The sequence below is a fragment of the Physcomitrium patens genome, chromosome 19 (assembly GCF_059467195.1).
Source record: "Physcomitrium patens ecotype Gransden chromosome 19, ASM5946719v1, whole genome shotgun sequence".
NCBI lineage: Eukaryota > Viridiplantae > Streptophyta > Bryopsida > Funariales > Funariaceae > Physcomitrium > Physcomitrium patens.
This window is the reverse complement of record NC_143428.1, coordinates 10,624,286-10,651,323: the sequence shown is the minus strand read 5'-3', so window position 1 is coordinate 10,651,323 and position 27,038 is coordinate 10,624,286. Positions and strand designations below refer to the sequence as shown.

At 38.2% G+C, this 27,038-nt stretch overlaps 2 protein-coding genes and 1 long non-coding RNA gene across 3 annotated transcripts in view; 1 reads left to right on the top strand and 2 right to left on the bottom strand.

The window, feature by feature from the left end:
* The window catches only part of LOC149987391 (uncharacterized), a 42,501-nt gene extending 39,363 nt beyond the window's left edge, over window positions 1-3,138 (bottom strand). Inside the window, exon 1 of the long non-coding RNA XR_016498733.1 lies at window positions 2,559-3,138. This is a non-coding gene — a long non-coding RNA (uncharacterized LOC149987391). The remainder of the gene's footprint in view (window positions 1-2,558) is intronic.
* A 3,993-nt stretch (window positions 3,139-7,131) lies between these two features.
* On the top strand, window positions 7,132-11,035 carry LOC112272705 (putative transcription factor PosF21). Its single transcript, XM_024500737.3, has 4 exons — window positions 7,132-8,615; window positions 9,110-9,242; window positions 9,452-9,536; window positions 10,098-11,035. Exons 1-4 carry the CDS (start codon window positions 7,720-7,722, stop codon window positions 10,412-10,414), a joined length of 1,431 nt encoding a protein of 476 aa, XP_024356505.1. The 5' UTR covers window positions 7,132-7,719; the 3' UTR covers window positions 10,415-11,035.
* Window positions 11,036-22,672: 11,637 nt separating this feature from the next.
* Window positions 22,673-26,579, bottom strand: LOC112272706 (putative transcription factor PosF21). The gene is made up of 4 exons (XM_024500738.3): window positions 25,093-26,579; window positions 24,466-24,598; window positions 24,172-24,256; window positions 22,673-23,610 (listed from the first exon to the last, which is right to left on the bottom strand). Exons 1-4 carry the CDS (start codon window positions 25,986-25,988, stop codon window positions 23,294-23,296), a joined length of 1,431 nt encoding a protein of 476 aa, XP_024356506.1. The 5' UTR covers window positions 25,989-26,579; the 3' UTR covers window positions 22,673-23,293.
* Between the last annotated feature and the right edge of the window lie 459 nt (window positions 26,580-27,038).

Sequence of the window (27,038 nt, the reverse complement as noted above, 5' to 3'; positions counted from 1 at the left end):
TTAAGTTGCTTGAGAAAAATTTGAATCAATACTTAGTATTGATTTCATTGCTTGAAGATGAAGTTGTTTTGGCTTAAACAAAATTACTTTTTTATTACTCAAAAGTAGTATCTTCTTCTTTTGATATAAGATAAGAATATCTAGACATGACATCTAATAAATCTTGTTGTTTTTTTAGCCAATACATAACCTTGATCTCAAATCTTGACAAAGTCATGCTGCAATGGGCTAAGAAATAATTTAAAACACATGCTAACATGAAATATTTCAAGTTCATGTGTTCTATATACATAATGATTAGATTAGAAGTTCCTCCTACATAATAATTCCATTCTTGAAATGAATCCATAATTATAAGAAGTTCTTTATTATGGATTCTATTATAGATCTTGAGTGCTAAAATATTTGTTGGAATTAAAAGCTAGTAGATGGAGTTTGTTATTTATTCCTATTTGTGACAATACTACTCTTAAAAAAAAGTTTGATTTATTTTTTTCTACAAAAAATGCCTTGAAAAAATTAATGCAATATAAGATTGGTGTAAAAATAAAAGTTGTCTTTAAAGCTTCAAATAGTATTTCAACTTATTTGCTTCACTTAAGTTTGTCTTTATATGTGAGACATGTAAAAAGAGCTATAATTTGAAAAAAAAATTCAATGAAGATCTGATAGTAATTAACAAATCTTAAAAAATGTTGAATATCTTTTATTATTTTTAAAACCTTTTAATCGATGATAGTCCAGACTTTTTTAGAATCTATCATAAAGCCATCATTTGAAATGCTATATCCTAAGAAATAAACTTAAGTGGTGTGAAATATATGCATTTTTATCTTAGCATATAGTCATGCATCCATAACACACGATAAATATGAAGCTCATACTTTTTTATATTCTTAGAGTAGATTAAAATGTCGTCTACATAATGAATAATAAAATCATTCAAAAATTCTCAAAAAATATCATTCATTAAATGTTAAAAAAAAATTGATGGATTTGAGAGTCCAAAAGTCATAATATTATATTCAAAATGTCCATACTTGGTTCAAGGTATAATCTTCTATTCATCTCTTTTTTTGATATGTACTAGATTGTATGCTCATTGTAAATCTATTTTGTTATAGATCTTAGCTTGATTTAATTAATCAAGAAGTCCAAAGATCAAGAATAGAAAATATTCATTTATTATAGTAATCTTGTTAAATCCTCAATAATCACATATATTTGTAAAAATCTATCTTTTTTTTCTTCACAAATAAGATAGATGCTCCTACTAATTTTTTTGAATAGAATATGAAAATTTTAGCCAAATTTTTATCAATATATTTTTTTTACTTCAATCAATTTATTTTGTGATAAATTTAGATTGGTACATGATAGTTAAACTTCGACTTGAAGGTTAGTTAAATATTTATAAGATCAATATTTTAGAAGAATATTTAGATTTTTTTTTTTTTTTTTTTTTTTTTTTCAAAAATATCTTTATAATCTAGATATTAGCTTGGAATATCACTTGAAGTCTTTCAACTATTAGAAATAGGTATGGCATAAATAAAATAAGGTAATTTATTTTTTATTACAAAAAAAGCTCATACACCTACAAATATAGATTTTATTGCATTAGAATTTTGATTTTATACTAATTTAACACTACTCTTAATTACATTTAAAAAAAAGTCAAGACTATAAAAAATCTAATATATTTGAGGGTTATACTTTCTTAGCCGCAATAAATCTAAAATGATTGAATTAGAAAAAAAATTAATTATATTAAATACCACAAATTATATTATAAATAGCTATTATAATTTCTAATTGTTAATTTTATAAGAAATATTTTATAGATAATATTGTCAAAAGATATTAGACAATTAGTTATGACTTCTATATGAACATGTTTAGTTTTCTTTATTAAAAGTATGTTATGTCTTTTTTAATAATTTTTCATCTAAAAAACAAGTTGAGGCTCTTAAATCTAGCAAAATAAAGGCTTTGTGATGTTTAGATCCTTAACTAATACCTATTGTAAAAAAAAATGGTTTTGAAGAAAAAATAAGATCTTTATTAGATATTATATAAGATTTCAATTGCATGGTCCCTATTACAGCTAGATAAGCTTATTTTTTGATATATTATCTTTTTTAATAATCATATTCTTTATTTTGAAGTTACATCACTTCTTTAGATAATATTAAATAGTGTAATTAGTTTTTCAATAATATAAACATAATTCTTTTTAATAATAATAATTTTTTTTAATTTAATAAAAGATTCAAAATATATCACAATATAAATTATATCATGTTTTCTATACATGGATCAAAACTTTGCCAAAACAATCCTCCAAATTATCTTTAAAAGCTATTTTTTGCTAAATTATTAGACAAGGTATTAAAATTGTCTTAGCCTTTAAAAAGACATAATAGACATGAAGACCTTCAAAAACAACATATTTTTCTTTAAATAAATAGAAAAATATATGGAATTTAGTATCAAAAAAAAATAGAAGAGAATCTTGATGTTTGATAATATTATTAGAGGTAGAAACTACTTCTAACATTTTTTTTTTTTTTTTTTTTTTTTTTTAATTTTTTTTTTATTTGGAAGAAGTTACAAAAGTATCAACAATAATCAAGTAATGGAGTGGTCTTCTTGCTTTAGTATAAGACTTTATCAATAATTAAGATGACCTATTAACTACCTTTAATAAGAACAAAGATTAGAGTGTATGGCAAATATAATTCACTACATCTTTGACTTTTGAAACATGTGATTATTGTTCATTGTAGAACTTGTATATAGAAGGAAGAGGGGAGGGAGGAGGATAATATAACAAACATAAATATTTACATTAGAAATTACCTAGATTAAATGAATTATGTAGAAATAAATAGAAGTAAGTAGATGCAATAATATTTATTGATTTGACTTTCTAAATATTGATAGATGATTGGTAGGTTGAAAACTTGGCCAAAACATTGGACACATGTCAAATATATTGACTACTTAGTTTACAAATTGATCACATATCATACATATTGGTCATGTTATGCATGTATTGGAAATTTGCTTTACAAATTATATACATGTTATCTAATCTATAGAACATTGCGACATAGCTCCCTAAATAGATAGTATATATGAAGGCAAAAGTGAGGCTTTTCTCACTTTTGTCAACATCTTTTTTGTACTTTGTCTTATTTCAAGAATCTCTAGTCTTCTTGTCTTTGGTAATAGCTATTATAATTTTAATATTTTAACTCTCTTTGAATAAATATCTACTATTTTCTAGTGACACAAGAATGTATTGACTCTTTGATTATTTTGTGATTCATGTTCTTCAAAGAAGACACTTATTCTTAATGGTAATCTTATTAAGTCTTTAATAATTTATATGCATCTAAAGTGATTCATCACTTTTTGTAACAAACAAGATTAGAGAATTTGCTTAAAATTTTAATTAGCATATGAAATTCTTATATAAGTTCTTATTAATATATTCTTTAAGTAAAGCCAATTCATTTTGTTACAAACTATAGATTGGTCCAAATAGTGGTTGAGCTCCTTCTTGAAGATCAATTGAACAATTATAAGAAAAATATTTTAAAAAATATATTTGCATTCATCTTATCAAATACATCTTTAAAATCCTTATATTAGATTAGAAGTCTGCTTGAAGTATTTTTATTATAAAAAATATGTGTAGCATATATAACCAATAAAGCTTGGTCTTTTGCAATGTTTGAAACTTAGGATTTAAGATTATATCAATGTGCTCAATTTTTTGACCTTCTTATTTTTTTAATTCTAAATTAAAAAAATCTTGTTTTTGGAGTCTATAATTCTTACAATGTAAATAACTTATTTTATAAGTTTTTAATTTGCAAGGTATAGTAACTCTAACTTAGACTTTAAATTTTAACTTTTGTTGTAGAAGAATTTTTGAATTTTTGAATAGATCAATGGATGCATTGGAAGTTAAAAATTCTAAATATGTATTTGGATTGCTCTAAAAGTGTATAAATTTGTGAATATTGAAGATTTAACTATTTAAAATTTAAAATTAATTTTGTAAATGAATAGGATTTTATAAATTTTAAATTGACCTATCTTCTAAATTTAAAATTTAGGATTTAAGTTTAGAATTTTAGATTAGGATTTCAGATTTAAGATTAGAAATCTAAAGTTAAGAATATAGGATTTAAGATTTAGAATTTAGAATTATATAAATGTGTTCAATTTTTTGACCCATTTATTTTTGGATTTTGACTTAATCTACCTCTCATCTTTGATATCTATAATTTTAATGGTATAAATAACTTGTTCTATAAGTTCTTAATTTATAAGATATAACAACTTTGATTTCAGTTTTAGGATTTTGAATTTTGTTACAGAAAATTTTTTGAGGGTTTTGAAAATACTATTAACTGCATTTAGAAATTATCTATTGCAAATATATGTTTGAACTATTCTAAAAATGTATAGATTTGTGAAAATTCAGGATTTGGCCTTTTTGAGTTTTAAGTTGACTTTACAAATAGATAAATTTTTATAAGTTTTAATTTGATCTATTTTTTTAAAAATTTATTTTAGAAGTCTAAAAATTTAATGATGGACTCACAATATTCTAGAAGTTTTTTTAATTTTTAGATATAGGACCTTTGACTTGGTTATTTTATTTTTTCTTGAATTGACTTTGATTTTTCTTTGTTTTTTCAAAATTTTGAGTTGATCCACCTACATGTTTTTGATGCTTGTGATCCTAATGATACATTTATAATGCTCAAAAAATCTACAATATAAAAAATAGGAGGTTTTCAAAATTGCAAAATAACTCTAAAACCTGAGCAAACCTGATCAAGCAATGCTGCATTAATTCAACAGTACTAAATCCTTTTCAGATGAGTGAACATATCCTTGAGGTCGATAACAATCCAATTCAAATGGAGCAGCAGGTTGGAGCAGCAGCAATTTGCCACCATCTTTCTCTTTAATCTTCAACCCTTGCTCGAAGTATCTACGTGCTTGAATGTTAACATCCTCGACAACGCAGTTTACTCCAGAAAGTTGCTTCTCATATTGGAAGTCTGTCTACCACGGGATTAAGAAATCGGTCTATGGAATCAAGGGTTGCATAGGAGTGATTGCCACTACACCCTAGGAATCTGGAGCTTTGCTACGATCACAGTTTGATCAATAGCACACACTGAGAGTCGTACTGGTGAACTTGAAGGAACACCGATTCAGCCCCAGGAATAGATCGAATAAACAGGCCTAAGGCTACGATTGGAACTAGCACTGCAACCGTGAGGGAATTAGGTGGAGAGATCCTCTCATTCCGTCATGATTTCAACACGTCCAAAACCTGTGACTGAAATGGTCAGCCCTGATCGCAACCAGTGGCCACGAAAAGCTCAGCACCTCCGAAGCAGGATGAGAGGGGCACTGTGAGATTAGTTTCAAAGCTTCATTATAATTAGTTGGGTTCTGTAGTTTCAGTGATTTGGCGTAGCATACATAATTAACTCGTTACACTAGGTGATAGAATTTGCTGCTGCTAACGTGTTTTGTGGTATTTATTTCCTTCCAATCTCAAATTTGCTTCAGTGCACATCCATTCAATTTCATCCTTAGGGTAGATGGCAGAGAGTTTTCACAGGTGCTTACACAAGTATCTAATCAAGGAGGTGAGCCGGATGATCAGCTCACAACTAGGATGACTTCTCTGGCTTGCCTTAAAACTGATTACGGAACATAGATGCCCCATGTTCAAATATTCTCTCTTGACACTAATGTCGCGGTTGTAATTGCAACAGATGCAGTATCGCTACTAAATTCTAGAAACTGTGTTGACTCAGAAGGGTTACCGCAAGTCCAATGTGTCATAAACAATTGACCCCAGGGTGTAGTGGTGCAGACAGGAATGCCTGGAACAGGGCTCTCAGTTTTTCCTTATCCTGAAGGGTCTAGAAATCTCATACCTTCACCGAAGGTTGTGCCTATGTACTGATAGGAATCCAGAAATAATGAAACGTTTTTGAAGGTGATTCCAAAGCTGATTTCTCATATTCTTTTGCGGATTCAGTTTAGCCTCTTCTGACTGAGATGAGAAATCCTGCTTGCTAGCTTTGAGTTTGGCAAGATCCTCGTGACAACTTTGGTGAGCTTCAGCAGTCGGAACAAGATTGGAAGGCGCAGGAATCAATAACATGTATTATAAAGATATGGCAATCCTTGGCCAAGTCAATGCACTTTTCCATTAACTGATTGGTTATGAAGTCTTCAGAAACCTAATACGTACTGTAGTGTTGAGGGTGAATAATTCATAACATGACGCAGACGCATTTGAAATGAAAGTTGTGATGGAAGTGGAGTAATTATGAGTAATTAAAAACACATTAAGGTTTGGAAAAAGAAGCTAAAGATCATAATAAAAAAAGATGATAATTATAACTTAGTATCTCAATATGAATAAAGTTACATGGAATATTTATACCATAAGTGGCGATACAAGATAATCATAGAAAGATGGGTGGTGCTATGTTAAAATGTTCAAATTGAATGATTATCAAAGATAAGAAATAATAACAAACGATGGGAATAATTGGCCCAAACCTTGGAAAGAACTGTTCAAAAAATTGCTGTCCATTCTTTTCTACCTCTTCTTCATGAAATGACATATTCTTAAGTTTAAGGAAAAACATAAATTATGTTAAAAACATTTCATAACCGATACAAAGAATTTCAAAAATCCAAACCATTATATGGATTGCTAACTGGAATGTTAACGGATCGCAGTACAAACTATCATGAATGGATGCTCACTTCAACAAGAGTGTAGACTCATAAAATGAACGATTGAATTCATTAACGGTGAAAGCAGGCATAATCATGATTATGAGAATTTACAGAAATGAAATCAGGCTTGTATACGACCCTAAAAAGTGCAAGTTGGTGTCCCCCAACAAATGATGTTACTCACGGTTAATAAGAATCAATAAGGCAAAATTGTACTCTTGGTCATCAGTATTCAGTAGAGGGTGGGTGGCGCGGGGGGGGGGGGGGGGGGGGGGGGAAGAGGTCTGGAGAGGAGGGGGAGTGGAAAAGGGGCGAGGTGGGGTTGGTCTTCCCGGCGTGTTTCACGGTGTTCGGGGGAATGATGGATTTGGTTCCAGATCGCAGTCGCCTCTCTTGCTTTGAGGAGAGTGCCGGGTCGGGTCGGTGTTCGGGGCCACGCTGGGGTCCGGGTCTGGCTGCTCGTGCCCCGATTTTGTCCTGGTTTGAATTGTTTTCCCTCTTTTGGTTTCTCCGCTTGCTTCCCTTGTGTCTGTAAAGAATTGCGTGGAGGGCCTGGCAGACCATTGCAATTTTTGATGTTTCTGTGTCTCGAGGAGGGGGTTGCGGTGCTGCGGTTTGATCTGGTGCGCTCAGTGCGCCCCGAGTCTGCTAAAGGAGGAGGAGGAGGTAGGCGGAAGGAGTTGGTGCCGTGCGGAGGGGATCCTGAAACGGGGATGCACTAGGAATGACAGGGTATCATGCTGAGGGCGTCTGGCCGATACGGGCGTAGGTAGTTTCACGGGCGAAGCTGCTGGAGGAGGTCGCTGAGCATAGGGCGCGCCTTGGGTTGGTTGCAGTTGTTGCGAGTGGGGTTGAGGGTTCTCCGTTTACGGGGTGAAGAGCAGGGCAGGTCGCAGCGGGAGGGCTCGGACGCGGGGCGCGATGGAGGGTCTGGGCAAGGGCTACGATGCGTTTGTGGAACGGCTGCAGTCGGAATTTGGTGCGACGAGCGTGGGCAAGGGGTCTGGGAGCTCTTCCACGAGCAATATTGCCGCGCACCCTCCGCATCCTTCCCAGTCTCAGCTCCACCAGTCGCGCTATGTCGGGTATCCGTCGACCTCTCACCCGTTCACGGTGAAGAGGGAGACGTCTCCGTCCGTGTCGGAGACGTCGATGAGATCGCGAGAGTCTTATTCGCTGGAGGTGAACATGCAAGACGCTGTGACCTCGGCCAGTCCTGCAAGCATTTCGGGGTCGGGGCAGCCCCCGCGGATGCCCAGCCCGGGGCACAATTTTAGCACAGATGTGAACCAGATGCCGGACACTCCTCCCCGACGAAGAGGGCACCGCCGTGCGCAGTCGGAAATCGCATTCCGGCTTCCAGACGATGCGTCCTTCGAGAGCGAGCTGGGCGTGCACGGATCCGAAATGCCGACACTTTCTGACGATGGCGCGGAGGATCTGTTTTCGATGTACATTGACATGGAGCAGATAAACAACATGAGTGGGACATCGGGGCAAGCGGGTGCGAAAGCGGGTGGTGAAGGGAGCAATGCACCCGCTCCCTCCGCCCATCATGCGAGGAGTTTGTCCGCGGATGGGAGTCTGGGGAACTTGGCGGGCAACAGGACGGGCGTGGGCGTGGGCGGGGGCGGGGGCAACAATTCGGCGCCATCGGAGGCTCGAAGGCCGCGGCACGGGCACAGCAGCTCGATGGACGGATCGACTTCTTTCAGGCACGATCTGTTGTCGGGCGATTTCGAGGGGGATACGAAGAAAGTGATGGCGTCTGCAAAGCTTTCGGAGATAGCGCTGATTGATCCCAAGCGCGCGAAGAGGTGAGATTCCAATGAGCCGTCTTCCTGTGTCGGTTACAGCACGGGTGAGGGAGGGGAGGGATGTTTGTGACGAGCCATGGGTATGGCAGTGACGCGAAGGGCAGCTGCAGAGGAGCGGGGACGGAAGCGTGGATTGGAATGCGCGGCATGATTGAGTGTTAGTACGTTTGCCCGTGTTCAGACATTGTCCCCGTGGTGTGCCTGGACGGGGTTTCGTTTCTGTGGTGCAATTTGGTGCCGTGATTCCGCATGGGAGGGGATGTAATTCTTGGTAGGCAGCGGGCGCAAGTGGGGTCCGAGCTCAGTGAGACGGGGTGCAGTCTGTGGGTGGTCAGGACTGCAGTGGCTACAGTAGCATGCGTGGATGTTGGTGAGAGCGGGGTGTTGTTATTCGGTTGTGTGGTGTGAGGCCGAGTGGGGAAGTTGAGGGACGAGCTGAGTAGTGGATCAGGGTTGTGGCTCGGTCGTCTGACATGAAGTACGTTACGGTTCAGGATTTTGGCGAATCGGCAATCGGCAGCACGTTCCAAGGAACGGAAGATGCGTTACATCTCAGAACTTGAGCGCAAGGTGCAGGGTTTGCAGACGGAAGCCACAACGCTTTCCACGCAGCTCGCAATGTTGCAGGTTTGTGTGCGAAATCGTGGACTTGTGTAGACGTGTTGGTGCTGTCACCGGGCTTCCGGTCGGTGGTTGTTCGTGAGGGGTTTCGGATAGGTTGTTTTGATGTTTAGGGGCATTGCAGCCGCCGGAGCAGCCCCTGACGTGTGAGGCTGAATCGTGTTCGTGTTGTCTGGTCCAAGAATGTAAAGCAAAGTGCATGGCTGTGGTTGCAGAAGGATACAACGGGGCTGGCAACGGAGAACAACGAGCTGAAGCTGCGGCTGCAGGCTATGGAGCAACAAGCTCATCTACGCGACGGTACGTTCCTCCAGCACTCTTTGCGGTGATTGTTACCGGATGCTGGCAGGGAGTGTGAGTGACCGCGCACACGGGAAACAGTTGGCGTGGATGTGTTCAGCAACGCGTGGGTATGGGTACACCAGATGTGTTTTTGAGTGGAACGGTTCGAGGTAGAAGCGAGAAGGCGAGGCTTTGTCGTGAGTTGGGATGATCAGAAGAGCAAGTCATTGGACTAGTTGAGCGTGGGTCGATGCCGCATCTCCTGGTAACGAACGACTGGGAGCCGTCGGGCAAGGCGGCAGTGCATAACGCATTTGATACAATCCTTGAGATAGGTTACGGTGAAAGCGTTTGTGTCGAGGGTCAGGACGTGGTCGTGGACCGCAGAAACTCCAGGAACGGTAGCGTGTCTCGTGGGGCGGTTTGGCTGTGGGCACAATGGGCGAGTTCGTGTGGGGTTGCTTTGGGTGACAAGTCGCGGCGGGGCGTGGGGCCGTGTTCAGGCGTGTTGTGTGAAGGAGCAGGGTGCGTTGGCGAAGATGGAGGTGTTGGAATTGACTGGTCGTTTGTGACGTGCAGCTTTGAACGAAGCATTGCGAGAGGAGGTCCAGCGGCTGAAGGTAGCAACGGGGCAAATCAGCAACGGGAGCGTGCAGAATTTGAGCATGGGCGGGCAGCATCTGTTCCAGATGCAAAACCAAGCGTTCAATTCGCAACAGTTGCAGCAAGCGCAATCGGGTCTGAACAACCCCGCGCAGCAGCAGCAGCAGGCTTCGCAGGAGCAGATGCATTCCGAGTACATGCAGCGCGGCGCATACAATCTTTCGAGCGGTTTCATCAAGAACGAGGGACCGAGCATTGCGGTGAAGCATGCGAGCAGTGCGTCTTTTGGATGAGGGGCGCGGTGGAAAGCGAGAGACGATTTGAAGGGAAGATATCTGGAGAAGGCAGGTCGAGGGTGTTATTCTTGGTCGTCGCATGATGTGTTGGCTGCGACACACCTGAGGGGTTCGTTGATTGGAATCCTCCCAGAAACGCTGCAAACCGACGGCGTGGAAGGTGATACTCTGAAGGCGCGGGGATGAACCTTGCCGAGTGGCTTTGGTCCAGTGGGTTTCGTTGTGCTAGGTGAAGCTTGTGAAGCCGAGGTTACGTCCACAATGAGGTGAGAGGCAGAGCACGGGCTGACGTTTGCGGGATGCGAACGACGAGAACGGGGTGGGTTGCGGGCATCTCTGCCGGTGCAGGGTGCGATAATTTGGTGAAGGTCTCGGAGGCGCCAGGGCTGCATGCTATTTTTCGGGCCGTATTGAATCTGTGACCCACGGAGGTCCTGTTCAGAGAAAGTGGTACTGTAGTGTGGTCATGAAGGCGTCTTATACGTTTTTATCTGTGTCTGTACACAGTTGTGAAGCTGGTTGTGGGTAGCTGTAGATTGGAAGACATGATACATGGACTATGTTATCGAGGGTCCACCTGAAGAGGATAATATATTCATTGATGTTGTGGATTGACAAGCCGCCTTGTGACGGGACGTCTGATTCATGGTGGGGATGAAGGTCCTGCGATGGCAGTGCAGGTCGATTGTTGTTTGCAGAATGGGAATGCATCGGATCTGGTGGCGGTTACACTTACTTAGCGTGAGGCAGGTGCGGTAAGTGCTTGCATTGTTTTTTCGGCTGGGGTTGCACTTTACTCGGAATTCCATCTCTCTCTCTCTCGTGCACTTATATTCGTTCTCAGATCAGGGCATCCACCTCGACTATGTTTTGGTTTGTTTAAATCGATGAATACGAACACGGATTGAACGATGTGTTTGCAGTTTATGAATGTATGGTTGTCTTGACGAAAGAACACAAGCATGGACGAGTACTCTTGTTTTTGACGAAGATGGTTTCAAATGAGCTCTGGTCATTGCATCAAATGGGAGTGGCCAGTTTTGTAGGCTTCAGCTCATCGTGCACAAACTGTTCTCCAGTTTCGAGTGTTGGATTTCAATCGTTGACAAAACGTGGATAATTATACACATCTAAAAATAGTTTTTCAAATCTACAAACACATCGATAGTAAATGGCCCTCCAAATGAATACAAAAGTATTCAAATAGACAAATTTTTGTTAATATGTTTGTTAGCATTGTTTCCCAGATTATCAGTAACAGTTTAGTAGTGGAAGTTTTAGGATGCTTTTATTGTACCTAAATAAATATATGAACACATGGATGTCCATATATTTTTTTAATAATATATGCTAATAATTATTATATGGTTGTGTTTTTAAAATAGTTTTTATGTCGATTTTTAAATTTTTTTTTTGATAAATACCTAAATTATATGAATTTTCTTGATAGTTTTTTCTTTTTTCCGAAATAATGATTATTTATTATTTTTGCGGTAACTACTTTATTCAAAATCAAGTCTTGAATTACTACCTTTTTAACAAACTTTCATTTTGTACTGGAAATCATAAATTTACTTATTTCAATATTTGAATTTGAATATTGTTTAAAGAGGTCATAATATATTTGTTTGAAATCTATTTTATTTATTGATATTATTTGATAGAATGCATTAGGCACTTGGCTATTGAAGGTAAATTTAAATTTTTCAATAATAAAGAATGTGAAAGCTCAAATAGAATCCTAAATAAATCTCAATTGAATCTTAACAATCCTAATCAAATCTTAATAAAATTCTATAGAAATCTTAAAGAAATTTTTAAAAAATCATAAAAATCTGATAGAATTAAAAAAAAAAAAAAAAAAAAAAAAAAAACCTTATTAAATTCTTAATAAATTCTAATCAAATATCAAAGAAAACCTAAGTAATTCCGACTAAATCTTATTATAGATTCAAAACCTTAATAACTAATAATTAAATTATTGATTTTGACTCAAAAAATTTATATTTTTTAATTTTTTATTTAAAAATACACATAAAGAATTCGAAGAGGATCAAATTTACCAAATAAAATAAAAACCTTATAATCTACTTGGATATCAACTAGACTTATTTTCAAATCCTAATGTTGATCTTTCAACACCAATATCTCTTGTTTTCATCATCCAATTACTTTCAAATTTTTCATAATTAAGTTTTCTAATAATTTATAAAAATTCACTTCAATCCAATTGGAAAATTATAGAATATCTTAAAAAACATTATTAACCTTCTAGTATCCAATTTTTAAGATTTCAATTCATTTAAATTTTAATATCTTTTAATTTAATTATTTAATCATGCTTAAACCTACAATACATGTTTAACTCAAAATAATAAAAAATTTGTAAATTTTTACTTATGGATCTATTTTAAATTTCACAAAATATTTCAAAATATAAACCATTTTTATTTCAAAAAAACCAAAGTCACCTCAAAACAACCTTGACTTTGTAAAATTCTTAGAAAGTCATTAAAATTCAAATCACCTAAATCAATTCTTGAGGAATTTTTTTATATTTTGTTCTCAAGCTCTACTCTTTGATCAACAAAAGAATCTCAAAATTGCCATAGGTACACAATTTTGTACCTCAAGATTTGGTTTTTGTCCTAGTTTATAATTAGTCCTTTTTAGATATTAATTTCTAGTTTTCAAACTTAATTTTTGCTAAATTTTTTATTTAAATATGCCTTATTTAGAATCCTATAAAATAAATAGAACTCTTTTTTACAAAAAAATCATCATTAACACTAATTGCATTTCTTGTCTTTCTATCTTTTACAATTTTTTTTTTAAACTATAATTCATATTTTCCTATTTCACCTTATAGTTGTGTTATAACACAACAATGCACCTAAATATGTAATTTAATATATAGATACATATTTTTTGAGTAATTCATATTTTTTCTAATTAATTTTTATCTAAATTGTTATATGCACATCTATTATGTTGATATACACATACAAGGCTTTTGATTAGTTTCTTTGTTTAAATATAGTGATATAGGTCTTAAATATACTTCTCCTCTTTCTTGTCTCAATATAAGACTTAGACCTCTTCTCTTTCTTTCTTGTCCCCTCATAAATCTTTGACTTCTTCTCTAATTTCTTAATTTAGCCACAACTCCTAAACTCACTACAAGTCCTATATTTCTCCCTCAACTCTCTAGTTCCATTGTAAGTTCCAATCCTACTATTATTTGTCTAAATTGTGACCACCTTTTTTTTTTTTTGCAAATGTCCAATAATACTAAATATATTGTAAGACATTGTCAATGCTTTGCATCAAGTATAATCAAATCTAAATCGATTTCTTTTTGTATCATTCTTCTACACCAAGCTCTTTCTTGTCAATATCTTCTACAATTTATCAATAGGTTGTAGCTCTTGTTATGAAATAGTTTAGAGTTCCACAAGTGCATATATTTATTAATGTAGAAGAAGGCTAATGATGGTTGCAAAAATTTGTTCTAGCATGTCTTACAAAGAAGTGAGTTTTTTTTTATAAAGAAAAGATATTGTTGTTGGTTTTTGTAAGTGTCAATAGTAACTAAAGTTGTTGAGGTTAAAGTGTCGTTGTTCATACAATATAGTTTAAATTTCATGTGAGCATGGCAAACCAAGTGTTGTAGTAATGATCCTTATTTAAGGTTCAATATTGCCTATGACATGCAAATATACAAGTTTAACCTAGAATGCATTAAATAATGAGTATTAATATTTATATTTTTTAACCACTTACAATTTAAAATTTATATGCTCATATATATATATATATATATATATATATTTCTCAATGTATACTAAAAGTTTAATCCATTGACATCTAAAAAGATCTCATGGTAAGGAGTTAGATTGATAAATATCAAGATGTGTATCTTTTTATAAGAGTATTTCACCACATATTTCTTATGAATATTCTTAATACAAAGTTGCGCAGACTAGCATATGTCAAGTAGGTCAAACTTGATTCAAGATATTGCTTAACCATGTAATGCATATCATCTGCTACAAAGATTATAGAATTACCAAAGTGATGAATCATATTTATATAAGCAACAAGAAACAATTCCTTATGCATAGCAATCTATGTATTTGTCAAGGACAAGAACTTGATAAAAACAAATAAACAAGTGAGACTTTTCTGAAAGAAAGATGACAAAATAGAAATAACTCAATGTGTATATTAAGAAAGAAACTGGAATGGCTATTGCCAAAAGACAAGAAAACTAGAGACCCTTCAAACTAGACTAGAAGCAAGAAAGAACTTGACAAGAGTGAAGAGGGCTTCATTCTTGTCTCTATATATACTATCTAACTAGGGGCTATGTGATGATATTCTATAGGACCTCCAATATATGTTGACTTTGTAGGACACATGCTTTGACTTACAAGGCAAGTTTTTCTACGTGTGGGTGACATAGTTACCTTGGTCTTCAAGCTAACAACATGTGTGGCACATGGCCAACTTGTTGACCACGTTTCTAATCCAAAAAGTCAATTAAAGATACCTATAAAGTCAAAGCAGCATCAATAAAGCTTTTAAAAAACTTCTATAGTAAATATTATAGAATTAACTTACTTTTATCTACTTCTACTTATTTATACATGTAATTATTGGCTTACATGCATATGTCCATGACATTACTTCTCCTTGTAAGGACAAGTTCCACGATGAGTGGTCATCATATGTTAAAGAAATCTATAATGCAACAAATTGTATTCACCTTATACTCTGATCTTTGTTTTCTTTGAAGATGATTGATAGGGCCTCTCAACTATCGATAGTCTTCCATACCAGGGTAGGAAGACCACCCAATTATTTGGTCATTTTTGAGGCCTTTATAACTTCTTTCGAATAAAACATTTGGAACATTGTCAGAAGTTATTCCTACCTCTAGTAAAATCACCAAACATTGGGAGTCCCTTCCAAGGTTGTGATACCAAATGCATTGTATCTCGCCATCTATTTCAATAAGAACATGTCATTCTTAAAGATCTTCATCTTGATTGCATTATCTTGAAGATTGTGACAATTGTAATGTCTCGTCTAGCAAGTTAGAAACAAAGGTTCTTGAGTTGAATTTGCTGGTTGTTGGTTCTCCATCTCCTCAGCATCACAACTACAAAGAAGCTATAAACAAGGATTGAAAATAGAATGTTAACTTTCCTAGATCTTATTTCTTTTATAAAAGAGATTTTCATCTTGATTTTGATAGATGTCATCGATGAAAAGCCTCCACCGTCTTTGATGCATTTGTAAGATTCTTTATTAGCTCTCATGTGCGTTCATTAATATCATATCCGCGCTAATAGACAAGTTATTCTAATTTATTTTGGTGTCGCCTTGAATCTAGGACTTCTTTCACTTCGAACTCTATATTATTATCCACTTCTATAGGAGGAGGTAGAACTTGTCTTCTTCTTGCTATATCCATTATCTTATATGGTTTAAGAAGACACACATAGAATACTAAATGGATTTTCATTGATTTCGGTAGGTATAAATGATATGAAATTGTATTGATTTGTGCAGAAATAGAAAATGATCTAAGCCTTTGATAGTCCAACTTGTCACAAGGATGAGTGGTCTTGATATTGCCACAAAGTAACCATATCTTCTCACTCGCGTGAAATGGTGGTTGTTCCTTTCGATAGACATCCGCATGGACCATTTGTTGTTCTTGAATTTCTTTCAACAAAGCCTTCATCATTACATGTAGTTTTCACAAATAAATTGCCAAATATTTCATCGAAGGATTATCAACTTTTAAAAAGTCAAAAGTATCAAGTCGTGGATGATAACCATAATTGGCAAAGAAAGGGATTTGTTTTATAGAAGAATGTACTATATTATTATTAGCAAACTCTGCCAATGGCAAAAGAGTTATCAAATCATCTTATTGGTAGTTGATGGTACATCTTAAATATTGCTCCAAAACTTAATTAATACGCTCTGTTTGTCCATCAGTTTGAAGGTGGAATGTCGAAGATAGTTATATATCCACTTTTAGAATCTTGAAAAGAGTCCGCTAAAATCTTGATACAAATTGAGTTGCCTTATCTGATATAATATTCTTGGATAATCCATGATAGCGATAGATATTGTCAAGAAAGAGCTTAGTTGTTTCTTCACCTAAGATGGATTTTGTACAAGGTACAAAATGTGCCATCTTGGTAAAACGATCTACTATCATGAATATAGAGTCATAAGAACCTGAGATTGAAAGATCCGTGATGAAATCCATAGAAACAGAAGACCATGGTTGTTCTGGAATGGATAATGGCTGAAAAAGTCCATAAAGTTGATAGCGAGGAGTTTTTGATCTCGAGCAAACATCACAAGATTGCACAAAATCTTTGACTAATTTCTAAATTTGGGGTCACCAAAAGTCCTTGGATATTAGTTCCAAAGTTTTATTATATCCAAAATGTCCTGTTGTTGAAAAGTCATGACGAGCTTGAAGAACACGTAATCGAGCTTCACCTTCTGGAACATATAGGCATCCCTTAAAATATAGTAGATTGTTCTTGAATTCAAACTTGGAAGTATCATGAGACTTTGAAGGATTTTCTTTAATATCACAAATAAGAAGATCAAAAGATATACTTAATTGAACTTGCTTAATAAAGGTTGAATCAATAGTTAATATTGATTTTATTGCTCAAAGATGAAGATGCTTTGGCTTCAAGAGAATTATCCGTTGTTGATCAAAAGCAGCATCTCTTTCCTTTGGTACAAGATAAGATCATTTAGAGAGTGTATCTGATAAACCTTGTTGTTTTCTTACTCAATAAGTGATCTTGAATTTGAATCTTGACAAAGACATATTCCAACAAGTTTGGCAACAATTCAAAATATGTGCTGATATAAAATACTCAAGGTTCTTGTGATCTGTATACATGGTGACTGGATTAGAAGTATTTTTTAGATAATAGCGCCATTCTTGAAACAAATCCATGATTGCAAGAAGTTCTTTGTCATGGATCTTGTAGTTGATCTCGACTATTGAAATTTTTTTGGAATGAAAAGCTATTAGATAAAGTTTATCATCTATTCCCATTTGTGACGATACGGCATCCAAAGCAAAGTCTGATGCATCTATTTCCATAAAAAATGGCTTAGAAAAATTGACATGATACAAGATTAATACACAAACAAAGATTGTCTTCAAAGCTTCAAATGCTACTTCCACTTTTTGATTCCATTGAAGTTTGTCTTTACAAGTCAAACAAGTAAGTGGTACTCCAACTTGAGAGAAGTCTTTGATGAAGATCCGATAGTAGTTGGCAAATCCCAAAAAGTGTTGGACATCTCTTACCATTTTTGAGAATTTTCAATTAATAATAGTTTGAATTTTCTTAGGATCCATCATAAGTCCATCATTTGAAATAATGTATCTTAAGAAATCGACTTGAGTAGTGTGAAATACACACTTTTTTATCTTGGCATAGAGTCCCACATCTCTTAATTTTTTTAACACATGATAAACATGAAGTTCATATTCTTATGTATTCTTAGAATAGATTAAGATGTCGTCTAGGTAACAGACAACAAAATCATCTAAAAACTCCCAAAAGACATCATTCATTAGATGTTGGAATGTTGTTGGTGCATTTGTAAGTCCAAAAGGCATGATGTTGTATTCAAAATGTCCATACCTTGTTCAAAATGCAATCTTCCATTCATCTCCTTTTTTAATGCATACCATATTGTATGCTCCCCATAGATCTATTTTTATATAGATCTTAGCTTGATTCAACTCATTTAAGAGTCCCGGTATCAAAGGTAGTGGATACCTGTTCTTGATAGTGATTTTGTTGAGTCCTCGATAATCGACACATATCTACAATGATCCATCTTTTTTCTTCAAAAATAAAATTAGAGCTCCTATTGGAGTTTTGGAATGGCATAAGTTCTTGGCCAAATTCTATTCAATATACTCTTTGAGTTCAGCCAACTTATTTTGTGATAATTTATAGATTGGTCCAAATAGCGATTAATCTTCTTCTTAAAGGTTAATTGAGCAATCATAGGAACGATGTTCCGAAAGAGTATCCATATTTTTCTTCTCAAATACATCTTGAAAATCTTGATATTGGCTTGGAATGCCACTTGAAGTCTTTCCACCAGTAGAAACAGGTGTGGCATAAATGACACAAGGTGATCATTCTTTTGCAGTATGCAAGAAAGCTCTTATACCTACAAATACAAATTTAATTGTATTAGACTTATGACTTTCTACTTGATTAACTACGCTCTTAGTTATACTTTCAAAAAAATCAAGACTATGAGAAGTCTAATCTATTTTAGGATTATATTTTTCTAGCCATGATAAACCTAAAATGACTAGATTAGAGAAAGATCTAATGATATTAAATATTACAAAGCTACTATGACCATTAGTTGCTACTTCTATAGGAAGGGTTTTATAAGTAACATCTCTTGAAGACAATGGACGACCATCTATGACTTCTACATGAACAAGTTTAGTTTTCTTCACTAAAAGTATGCTATGTCTTTTAGCAAATTCTTCATTTAAGAAACATGTTGAAGCTCCTGAATCTAGCAAGGCAAAGGCTTTGTGATGTTTAGGTCCTAGAATAACATTTATCATAAAACATGGAGAGGGTTCTAAGGAGAGAATAGGACCTTCACTAGGCATTGTACAAGGTTCCAGCCGCACGGTCCTTATTGTAGCTAGACAAATTCGTTTTTCGACATGCTATCTTCTTTGATCACCGTACTCCTTATTTTATGGTTGCATCGCTTCTTTGGGCAATGTTGAGCAATGTGCTTAGGTTCTCTACAATATAAGCACAATCCTTCTTGATGATAAAGAGTCTTTTCTTACTCAGTAGAAAGTTTGAAATATATTGCATCAATTTGCATATCCTCTAATTCCAAATGTATGTGTTGAAGAGATGTTGGTATTGCCATTGATTTATAGTAACGTTGAGGTCCACTTGTACTGTTCTCAAATCAGAATTCAAAAAGATGATTGTCGCACTTCATAGCAAAGTCAATTGCTTGACTCAATGTTTGAAGAACAAATAAGTTGAGCATTAATTTTTTTACCTCATATTGTAATCTATAGAAAAATTGGCTAACAAGTGCAACATCATCCCACTTAATATTAGTTACAAGTTGTTAAAACTGTGAAGCGTACAACATTATTGATCGATTATCTTGTCACAAAAAATGAATATTCTTGGTTGCAACACGAATTGCATCATGTTCTCCATACATGGATCAAAAATCCACCAAAAAAGCCTCCAAATTATCCAATATTGGATCTTGTCATTCAAGAAGAGATGAAAACCATGATAATGCTGAACCTGAAAGAAGCATACTAATGAATCTAACTTGCGATCTTGGAGTTGGATAGCTTTGGGTTTGAAGTTCAACTCTAAGTTGTACTTGATTGATAAATCCTCTAAACTTTAATCTGGTGCCATCAAACTTCTCGAATATGGCAATTTTTGGTTCTCTAACACTGGAAGGGCATTCCACCATTGGAGAAGAGACATGATTTGGTGCAGATGTTGAAGCAACTCCAATCATTTTTATATCTTCACTTCTTGCCAATCTTGTTGCTCCTTGTGGTGGTAAATTGAATTGATGCATCGCAAGCATTAACTCCCTCAATTTCTCTTGCATTTGTGCCATTGCATTCTTTATTTTAGCAAGTTTTGCCATGATAATACTTAGAAAAGAGAAGATATCTAATATCGCTCAAGACAAATAGAAGAGAGGACTTGAGAACAAAGAAAATACTAAGGACAATATCAGTTTAGAAGAGGGTAATCCACAACTTCTAATACACTTATGTCTTATCAAGAGAAAGGAGTAATCTACTTTTAATCAAGATTAGACAAAGCTATGATATTGTAAGTGTACTCTTGTCAATCTGTCAAAGACATGAATTTGATAAAAACAAATAAAAAAGTGAGACTTTTGTCAAAGGAAGATGACAAAATATAAATAATTCAACATATATATATATATATATATATATATATATATATATATTAAGAAAAAAATTGGAATAGCTATTACCAAAAGACAAGAAAACTAGAGACCCTTGAAATTAGACTAGAAGCAAGAAAATAGTTGACAAGAGAGAAGAGGGCTTCACTCTTATCTCTATATATATTATCTAACTAGGGGCTACATGGTGATGTTTTATAGGACCTCCAATATGTGTTGACTTTGTAAGATACATGCCTTGACTTACAAGGCAAGTTTTTCTACGTGTGGGCCACATAGTTAGCTTGATCTTCAAGCTAACAACATGTGTGGCACATGGCCAACTTGTTGACCACATTTCTAATCCAAAAAATCAATTAAAGACACTTATAAAGTCAAAGCATCGTCTATGAAGCTTCTAGAAAGCTTCCATAGCAAATATTATAGAATTAACTTACTTTTACCTATTTTTACTTACTTCTACCTATTTACACATGTAATTATTGGCTTACATGCGTATGTCCATGACAGTATTCTTGATGTATGTAATTGCTCTAAAAAAATGTCATTCCAAGTTTCTAAAAAGGCACTCTACTATGCTTCAAATTCTTCTTTAGAAGACATAAATACTATTAATCGTTAGCCTTGCATATACTACTGCTATAGCTTATTTACAAAGTTTTACTTGCAATTTTTCACAATGTTCATGTCAATATTTTAGAGGCATAAAAGAATGGTTGCAAAAAGAAAGATCTTGATTGCATGAATAGAGCCAACTTACAAATTATAACAAAGGTGTCAAATAAAGGCACTTTGGCAAACAATTTCTTAATCTATTCAAGAGCAATTTGGTAACATCTAACTTGCTTTGAGGCCATGAATACAAGCACCATTAGAACTAGTATAGCTACTACTACTATATCAATGTCATTCTAGATTCTCATAGTAAAATTAAATTTTTTGAAACTATGACTTCACTATGCTTTTTAAAAACATCTTAGTAATCTTCAATCCTTCAATGACTTTCAAAGCTTGCTCAAATTCTTCATAATGATTTATTTTTAAAATTTTAAACTTTATTATATCTTCAATAATTCATCATTTTTTTTTCTTTTAGATTGTAAATTTATCAATTAGAATTACTTTAAATATCATATTGAAATATTTGTCTCTAAAATTTGAACTTTTATAATAATATCTTTCAAATAATATCAATAAATAAAATAGATTTCAAACAAATATATTATGACCTCTTTAAACAATATTCAAATTCAAATATTGAAATAAGTAAATTTATGATTTCCAGTACAAAATGAAAGTTTGTTAAAAAGGTAGTAATTCAAGACTTGATTTTGAATAAAGTAGTTACCGCAAAAATAATAAATAATCATTATTTCGGAAAAAAGAAAAAACTATCAAGAAAATTCATATAATTTAGGTATTTATCAAAAAAAAAATTTAAAAATCGACATAAAAACTATTTTAAAAACACAACCATATAATAATTATTAGCATATATTATTAAAAAAATATATGGACATCCATGTGTTCATATATTTATTTAGGTACAATAAAAGCATCCTAAAACTTCCACTACTAAACTGTTACTGATAATCTGGGAAACAATGCTAACAAACATATTAACAAAAATTTGTCTATTTGAATACTTTTGTATTCATTTGGAGGGCCATTTACTATCGATGTGTTTGTAGATTTGAAAAACTATTTTTAGATGTGTATAATTATCCACGTTTTGTCAACGATTGAAATCCAACACTCGAAACTGGAGAACAGTTTGTGCACGATGAGCTGAAGCCTACAAAACTGGCCACTCCCATTTGATGCAATGACCAGAGCTCATTTGAAACCATCTTCGTCAAAAACAAGAGTACTCGTCCATGCTTGTGTTCTTTCGTCAAGACAACCATACATTCATAAACTGCAAACACATCGTTCAATCCGTGTTCGTATTCATCGATTTAAACAAACCAAAACATAGTCGAGGTGGATGCCCTGATCTGAGAACGAATATAAGTGCACGAGAGAGAGAGAGATGGAATTCCGAGTAAAGTGCAACCCCAGCCGAAAAAACAATGCAAGCACTTACCGCACCTGCCTCACGCTAAGTAAGTGTAACCGCCACCAGATCCGATGCATTCCCATTCTGCAAACAACAATCGACCTGCACTGCCATCGCAGGACCTTCATCCCCACCATGAATCAGACGTCCCGTCACAAGGCGGCTTGTCAATCCACAACATCAATGAATATATTATCCTCTTCAGGTGGACCCTCGATAACATAGTCCATGTATCATGTCTTCCAATCTACAGCTACCCACAACCAGCTTCACAACTGTGTACAGACACAGATAAAAACGTATAAGACGCCTTCATGACCACACTACAGTACCACTTTCTCTGAACAGGACCTCCGTGGGTCACAGATTCAATACGGCCCGAAAAATAGCATGCAGCCCTGGCGCCTCCGAGACCTTCACCAAATTATCGCACCCTGCACCGGCAGAGATGCCCGCAACCCACCCCGTTCTCGTCGTTCGCATCCCGCAAACGTCAGCCCGTGCTCTGCCTCTCACCTCATTGTGGACGTAACCTCGGCTTCACAAGCTTCACCTAGCACAACGAAACCCACTGGACCAAAGCCACTCGGCAAGGTTCATCCCCGCGCCTTCAGAGTATCACCTTCCACGCCGTCGGTTTGCAGCGTTTCTGGGAGGATTCCAATCAACGAACCCCTCAGGTGTGTCGCAGCCAACACATCATGCGACGACCAAGAATAACACCCTCGACCTGCCTTCTCCAGATATCTTCCCTTCAAATCGTCTCTCGCTTTCCACCGCGCCCCTCATCCAAAAGACGCACTGCTCGCATGCTTCACCGCAATGCTCGGTCCCTCGTTCTTGATGAAACCGCTCGAAAGATTGTATGCGCCGCGCTGCATGTACTCGGAATGCATCTGCTCCTGCGAAGCCTGCTGCTGCTGCTGCGCGGGGTTGTTCAGACCCGATTGCGCTTGCTGCAACTGTTGCGAATTGAACGCTTGGTTTTGCATCTGGAACAGATGCTGCCCGCCCATGCTCAAATTCTGCACGCTCCCGTTGCTGATTTGCCCCGTTGCTACCTTCAGCCGCTGGACCTCCTCTCGCAATGCTTCGTTCAAAGCTGCACGTCACAAACGACCAGTCAATTCCAACACCTCCATCTTCGCCAACGCACCCTGCTCCTTCACACAACACGCCTGAACACGGCCCCACGCCCCGCCGCGACTTGTCACCCAAAGCAACCCCACACGAACTCGCCCATTGTGCCCACAGCCAAACCGCCCCACGAGACACGCTACCGTTCCTGGAGTTTCTGCGGTCCACGACCACGTCCTGACCCTCGACACAAACGCTTTCACCGTAACCTATCTCAAGGATTGTATCAAATGCGTTATGCACTGCCGCCTTGCCCGACGGCTCCCAGTCGTTCGTTACCAGGAGATGCGGCATCGACCCACGCTCAACTAGTCCAATGACTTGCTCTTCTGATCATCCCAACTCACGACAAAGCCTCGCCTTCTCGCTTCTACCTCGAACCGTTCCACTCAAAAACACATCTGGTGTACCCATACCCACGCGTTGCTGAACACATCCACGCCAACTGTTTCCCGTGTGCGCGGTCACTCACACTCCCTGCCAGCATCCGGTAACAATCACCGCAAAGAGTGCTGGAGGAACGTACCGTCGCGTAGATGAGCTTGTTGCTCCATAGCCTGCAGCCGCAGCTTCAGCTCGTTGTTCTCCGTTGCCAGCCCCGTTGTATCCTTCTGCAACCACAGCCATGCACTTTGCTTTACATTCTTGGACCAGACAACACGAACACGATTCAGCCTCACACGTCAGGGGCTGCTCCGGCGGCTGCAATGCCCCTAAACATCAAAACAACCTATCCGAAACCCCTCACGAACAACCACCGACCGGAAGCCCGGTGACAGCACCAACACGTCTACACAAGTCCACGATTTCGCACACAAACCTGCAACATTGCGAGCTGCGTGGAAAGCGTTGTGGCTTCCGTCTGCAAACCCTGCACCTTGCGCTCAAGTTCTGAGATGTAACGCATCTTCCGTTCCTTGGAACGTGCTGCCGATTGCCGATTCGCCAAAATCCTGAACCGTAACGTACTTCATGTCAGACGACCGAGCCACAACCCTGATCCACTACTCAGCTCGTCCCTCAACTTCCCCACTCGGCCTCACACCACACAACCGAATAACAACACCCCGCTCTCACCAACATCCACGCATGCTACTGTAGCCACTGCAGTCCTGACCACCCACAGACTGCACCCCGTCTCACTGAGCTCGGACCCCACTTGCGCCCGCTGCCTACCAAGAATTACATCCCCTCCCATGCGGAATCACGGCACCAAATTGCACCACAGAAACGAAACCCCGTCCAGGCACACCACGGGGACAATGTCTGAACACGGGCAAACGTACTAACACTCAATCATGCCGCGCATTCCAATCCACGCTTCCGTCCCCGCTCCTCTGCAGCTGCCCTTCGCGTCACTGCCATACCCATGGCTCGTCACAAACATCCCTCCCCTCCCTCACCCGTGCTGTAACCGACACAGGAAGACGGCTCATTGGAATCTCACCTCTTCGCGCGCTTGGGATCAATCAGCGCTATCTCCGAAAGCTTTGCAGACGCCATCACTTTCTTCGTATCCCCCTCGAAATCGCCCGACAACAGATCGTGCCTGAAAGAAGTCGATCCGTCCATCGAGCTGCTGTGCCCGTGCCGCGGCCTTCGAGCCTCCGATGGCGCCGAATTGTTGCCCCCGCCCCCGCCCACGCCCACGCCCGTCCTGTTGCCCGCCAAGTTCCCCAGACTCCCATCCGCGGACAAACTCCTCGCATGATGGGCGGAGGGAGCGGGTGCATTGCTCCCTTCACCACCCGCTTTCGCACCCGCTTGCCCCGATGTCCCACTCATGTTGTTTATCTGCTCCATGTCAATGTACATCGAAAACAGATCCTCCGCGCCATCGTCAGAAAGTGTCGGCATTTCGGATCCGTGCACGCCCAGCTCGCTCTCGAAGGACGCATCGTCTGGAAGCCGGAATGCGATTTCCGACTGCGCACGGCGGTGCCCTCTTCGTCGGGGAGGAGTGTCCGGCATCTGGTTCACATCTGTGCTAAAATTGTGCCCCGGGCTGGGCATCCGCGGGGGCTGCCCCGACCCCGAAATGCTTGCAGGACTGGCCGAGGTCACAGCGTCTTGCATGTTCACCTCCAGCGAATAAGACTCTCGCGATCTCATCGACGTCTCCGACACGGACGGAGACGTCTCCCTCTTCACCGTGAACGGGTGAGAGGTCGACGGATACCCGACATAGCGCGACTGGTGGAGCTGAGACTGGGAAGGATGCGGAGGGTGCGCGGCAATATTGCTCGTGGAAGAGCTCCCAGACCCCTTGCCCACGCTCGTCGCACCAAATTCCGACTGCAGCCGTTCCACAAACGCATCGTAGCCCTTGCCCAGACCCTCCATCGCGCCCCGCGTCCGAGCCCTCCCGCTGCGACCTGCCCTGCTCTTCACCCCGTAAACGGAGAACCCTCAACCCCACTCGCAACAACTGCAACCAACCCAAGGCGCGCCCTATGCTCAGCGACCTCCTCCAGCAGCTTCGCCCGTGAAACTACCTACGCCCGTATCGGCCAGACGCCCTCAGCATGATACCCTGTCATTCCTAGTGCATCCCCGTTTCAGGATCCCCTCCGCACGGCACCAACTCCTTCCGCCTACCTCCTCCTCCTCCTTTAGCAGACTCGGGGCGCACTGAGCGCACCAGATCAAACCGCAGCACCGCAACCCCCTCCTCGAGACACAGAAACATCAAAAATTGCAATGGTCTGCCAGGCCCTCCACGCAATTCTTTACAGACACAAGGGAAGCAAGCGGAGAAACCAAAAGAGGGAAAACAATTCAAACCAGGACAAAATCGGGGCACGAGCAGCCAGACCCGGACCCCAGCGTGGCCCCGAACACCGACCCGACCCGGCACTCTCCTCAAAGCAAGAGAGGCGACTGCGATCTGGAACCAAATCCATCATTCCCCCGAACACCGTGAAACACGCCGGGAAGACCAACCCCACCTCGCCCCTTTTCCACTCCCCCTCCTCTCCAGACCTCTTCCCCCCCCCCCCCCCGCGCCACCCACCCAGCACTGACAGGTCACTCCGTTGCCCGCACCGTGGGTGTCCTCAGGATGAATGAATGTACACGTGGCTAATCATCCTCGTGATCTACCAAATCGAGTTGGCTGGTCTAAAATAACCAACGTTTTCCGCGCCAACCTTGAATTCTCTTAGAGGTGCAGTTTTGGGCGTGTCTGAGAATGTGCATTTAACTTTCCTCTGAAGTGGGCTGGTTTTTACCAATCGATTGTTTCGGGGCGTCCAGTTGTTCTTTAGTGGTGGTGATGTGTTTTTTTTTTAAGACTCTTTCCTTTTTTGCTTTGCTCTCGTTTGCGATTAGTTTTTTGATTTTGAACGTTTTTCTCGTTTACTTTGTGATCCAGATTCGTCGATGGTTCTTTTA

Coding starts and splice junctions, on each gene's coding strand:
- LOC112272706 (XM_024500738.3), bottom strand. CDS start 25,988: ATGGAGGGTCTGGGCAAGGGCTACGATGCGTTTGTGGAACGGCTGCAG. Junction 24,599..25,092: donor GATCCCAAGCGCGCGAAGAG/GTGAGATTCCAA, acceptor GTTACGGTTCAG/GATTTTGGCGAATCGGCAAT. Junction 24,257..24,465: donor CGCAGCTCGCAATGTTGCAG/GTTTGTGTGCGA, acceptor CTGTGGTTGCAG/AAGGATACAACGGGGCTGGC.
- LOC112272705 (XM_024500737.3), top strand. CDS start 7,720: ATGGAGGGTCTGGGCAAGGGCTACGATGCGTTTGTGGAACGGCTGCAG. Junction 8,616..9,109: donor GATCCCAAGCGCGCGAAGAG/GTGAGATTCCAA, acceptor GTTACGGTTCAG/GATTTTGGCGAATCGGCAAT. Junction 9,243..9,451: donor CGCAGCTCGCAATGTTGCAG/GTTTGTGTGCGA, acceptor CTGTGGTTGCAG/AAGGATACAACGGGGCTGGC.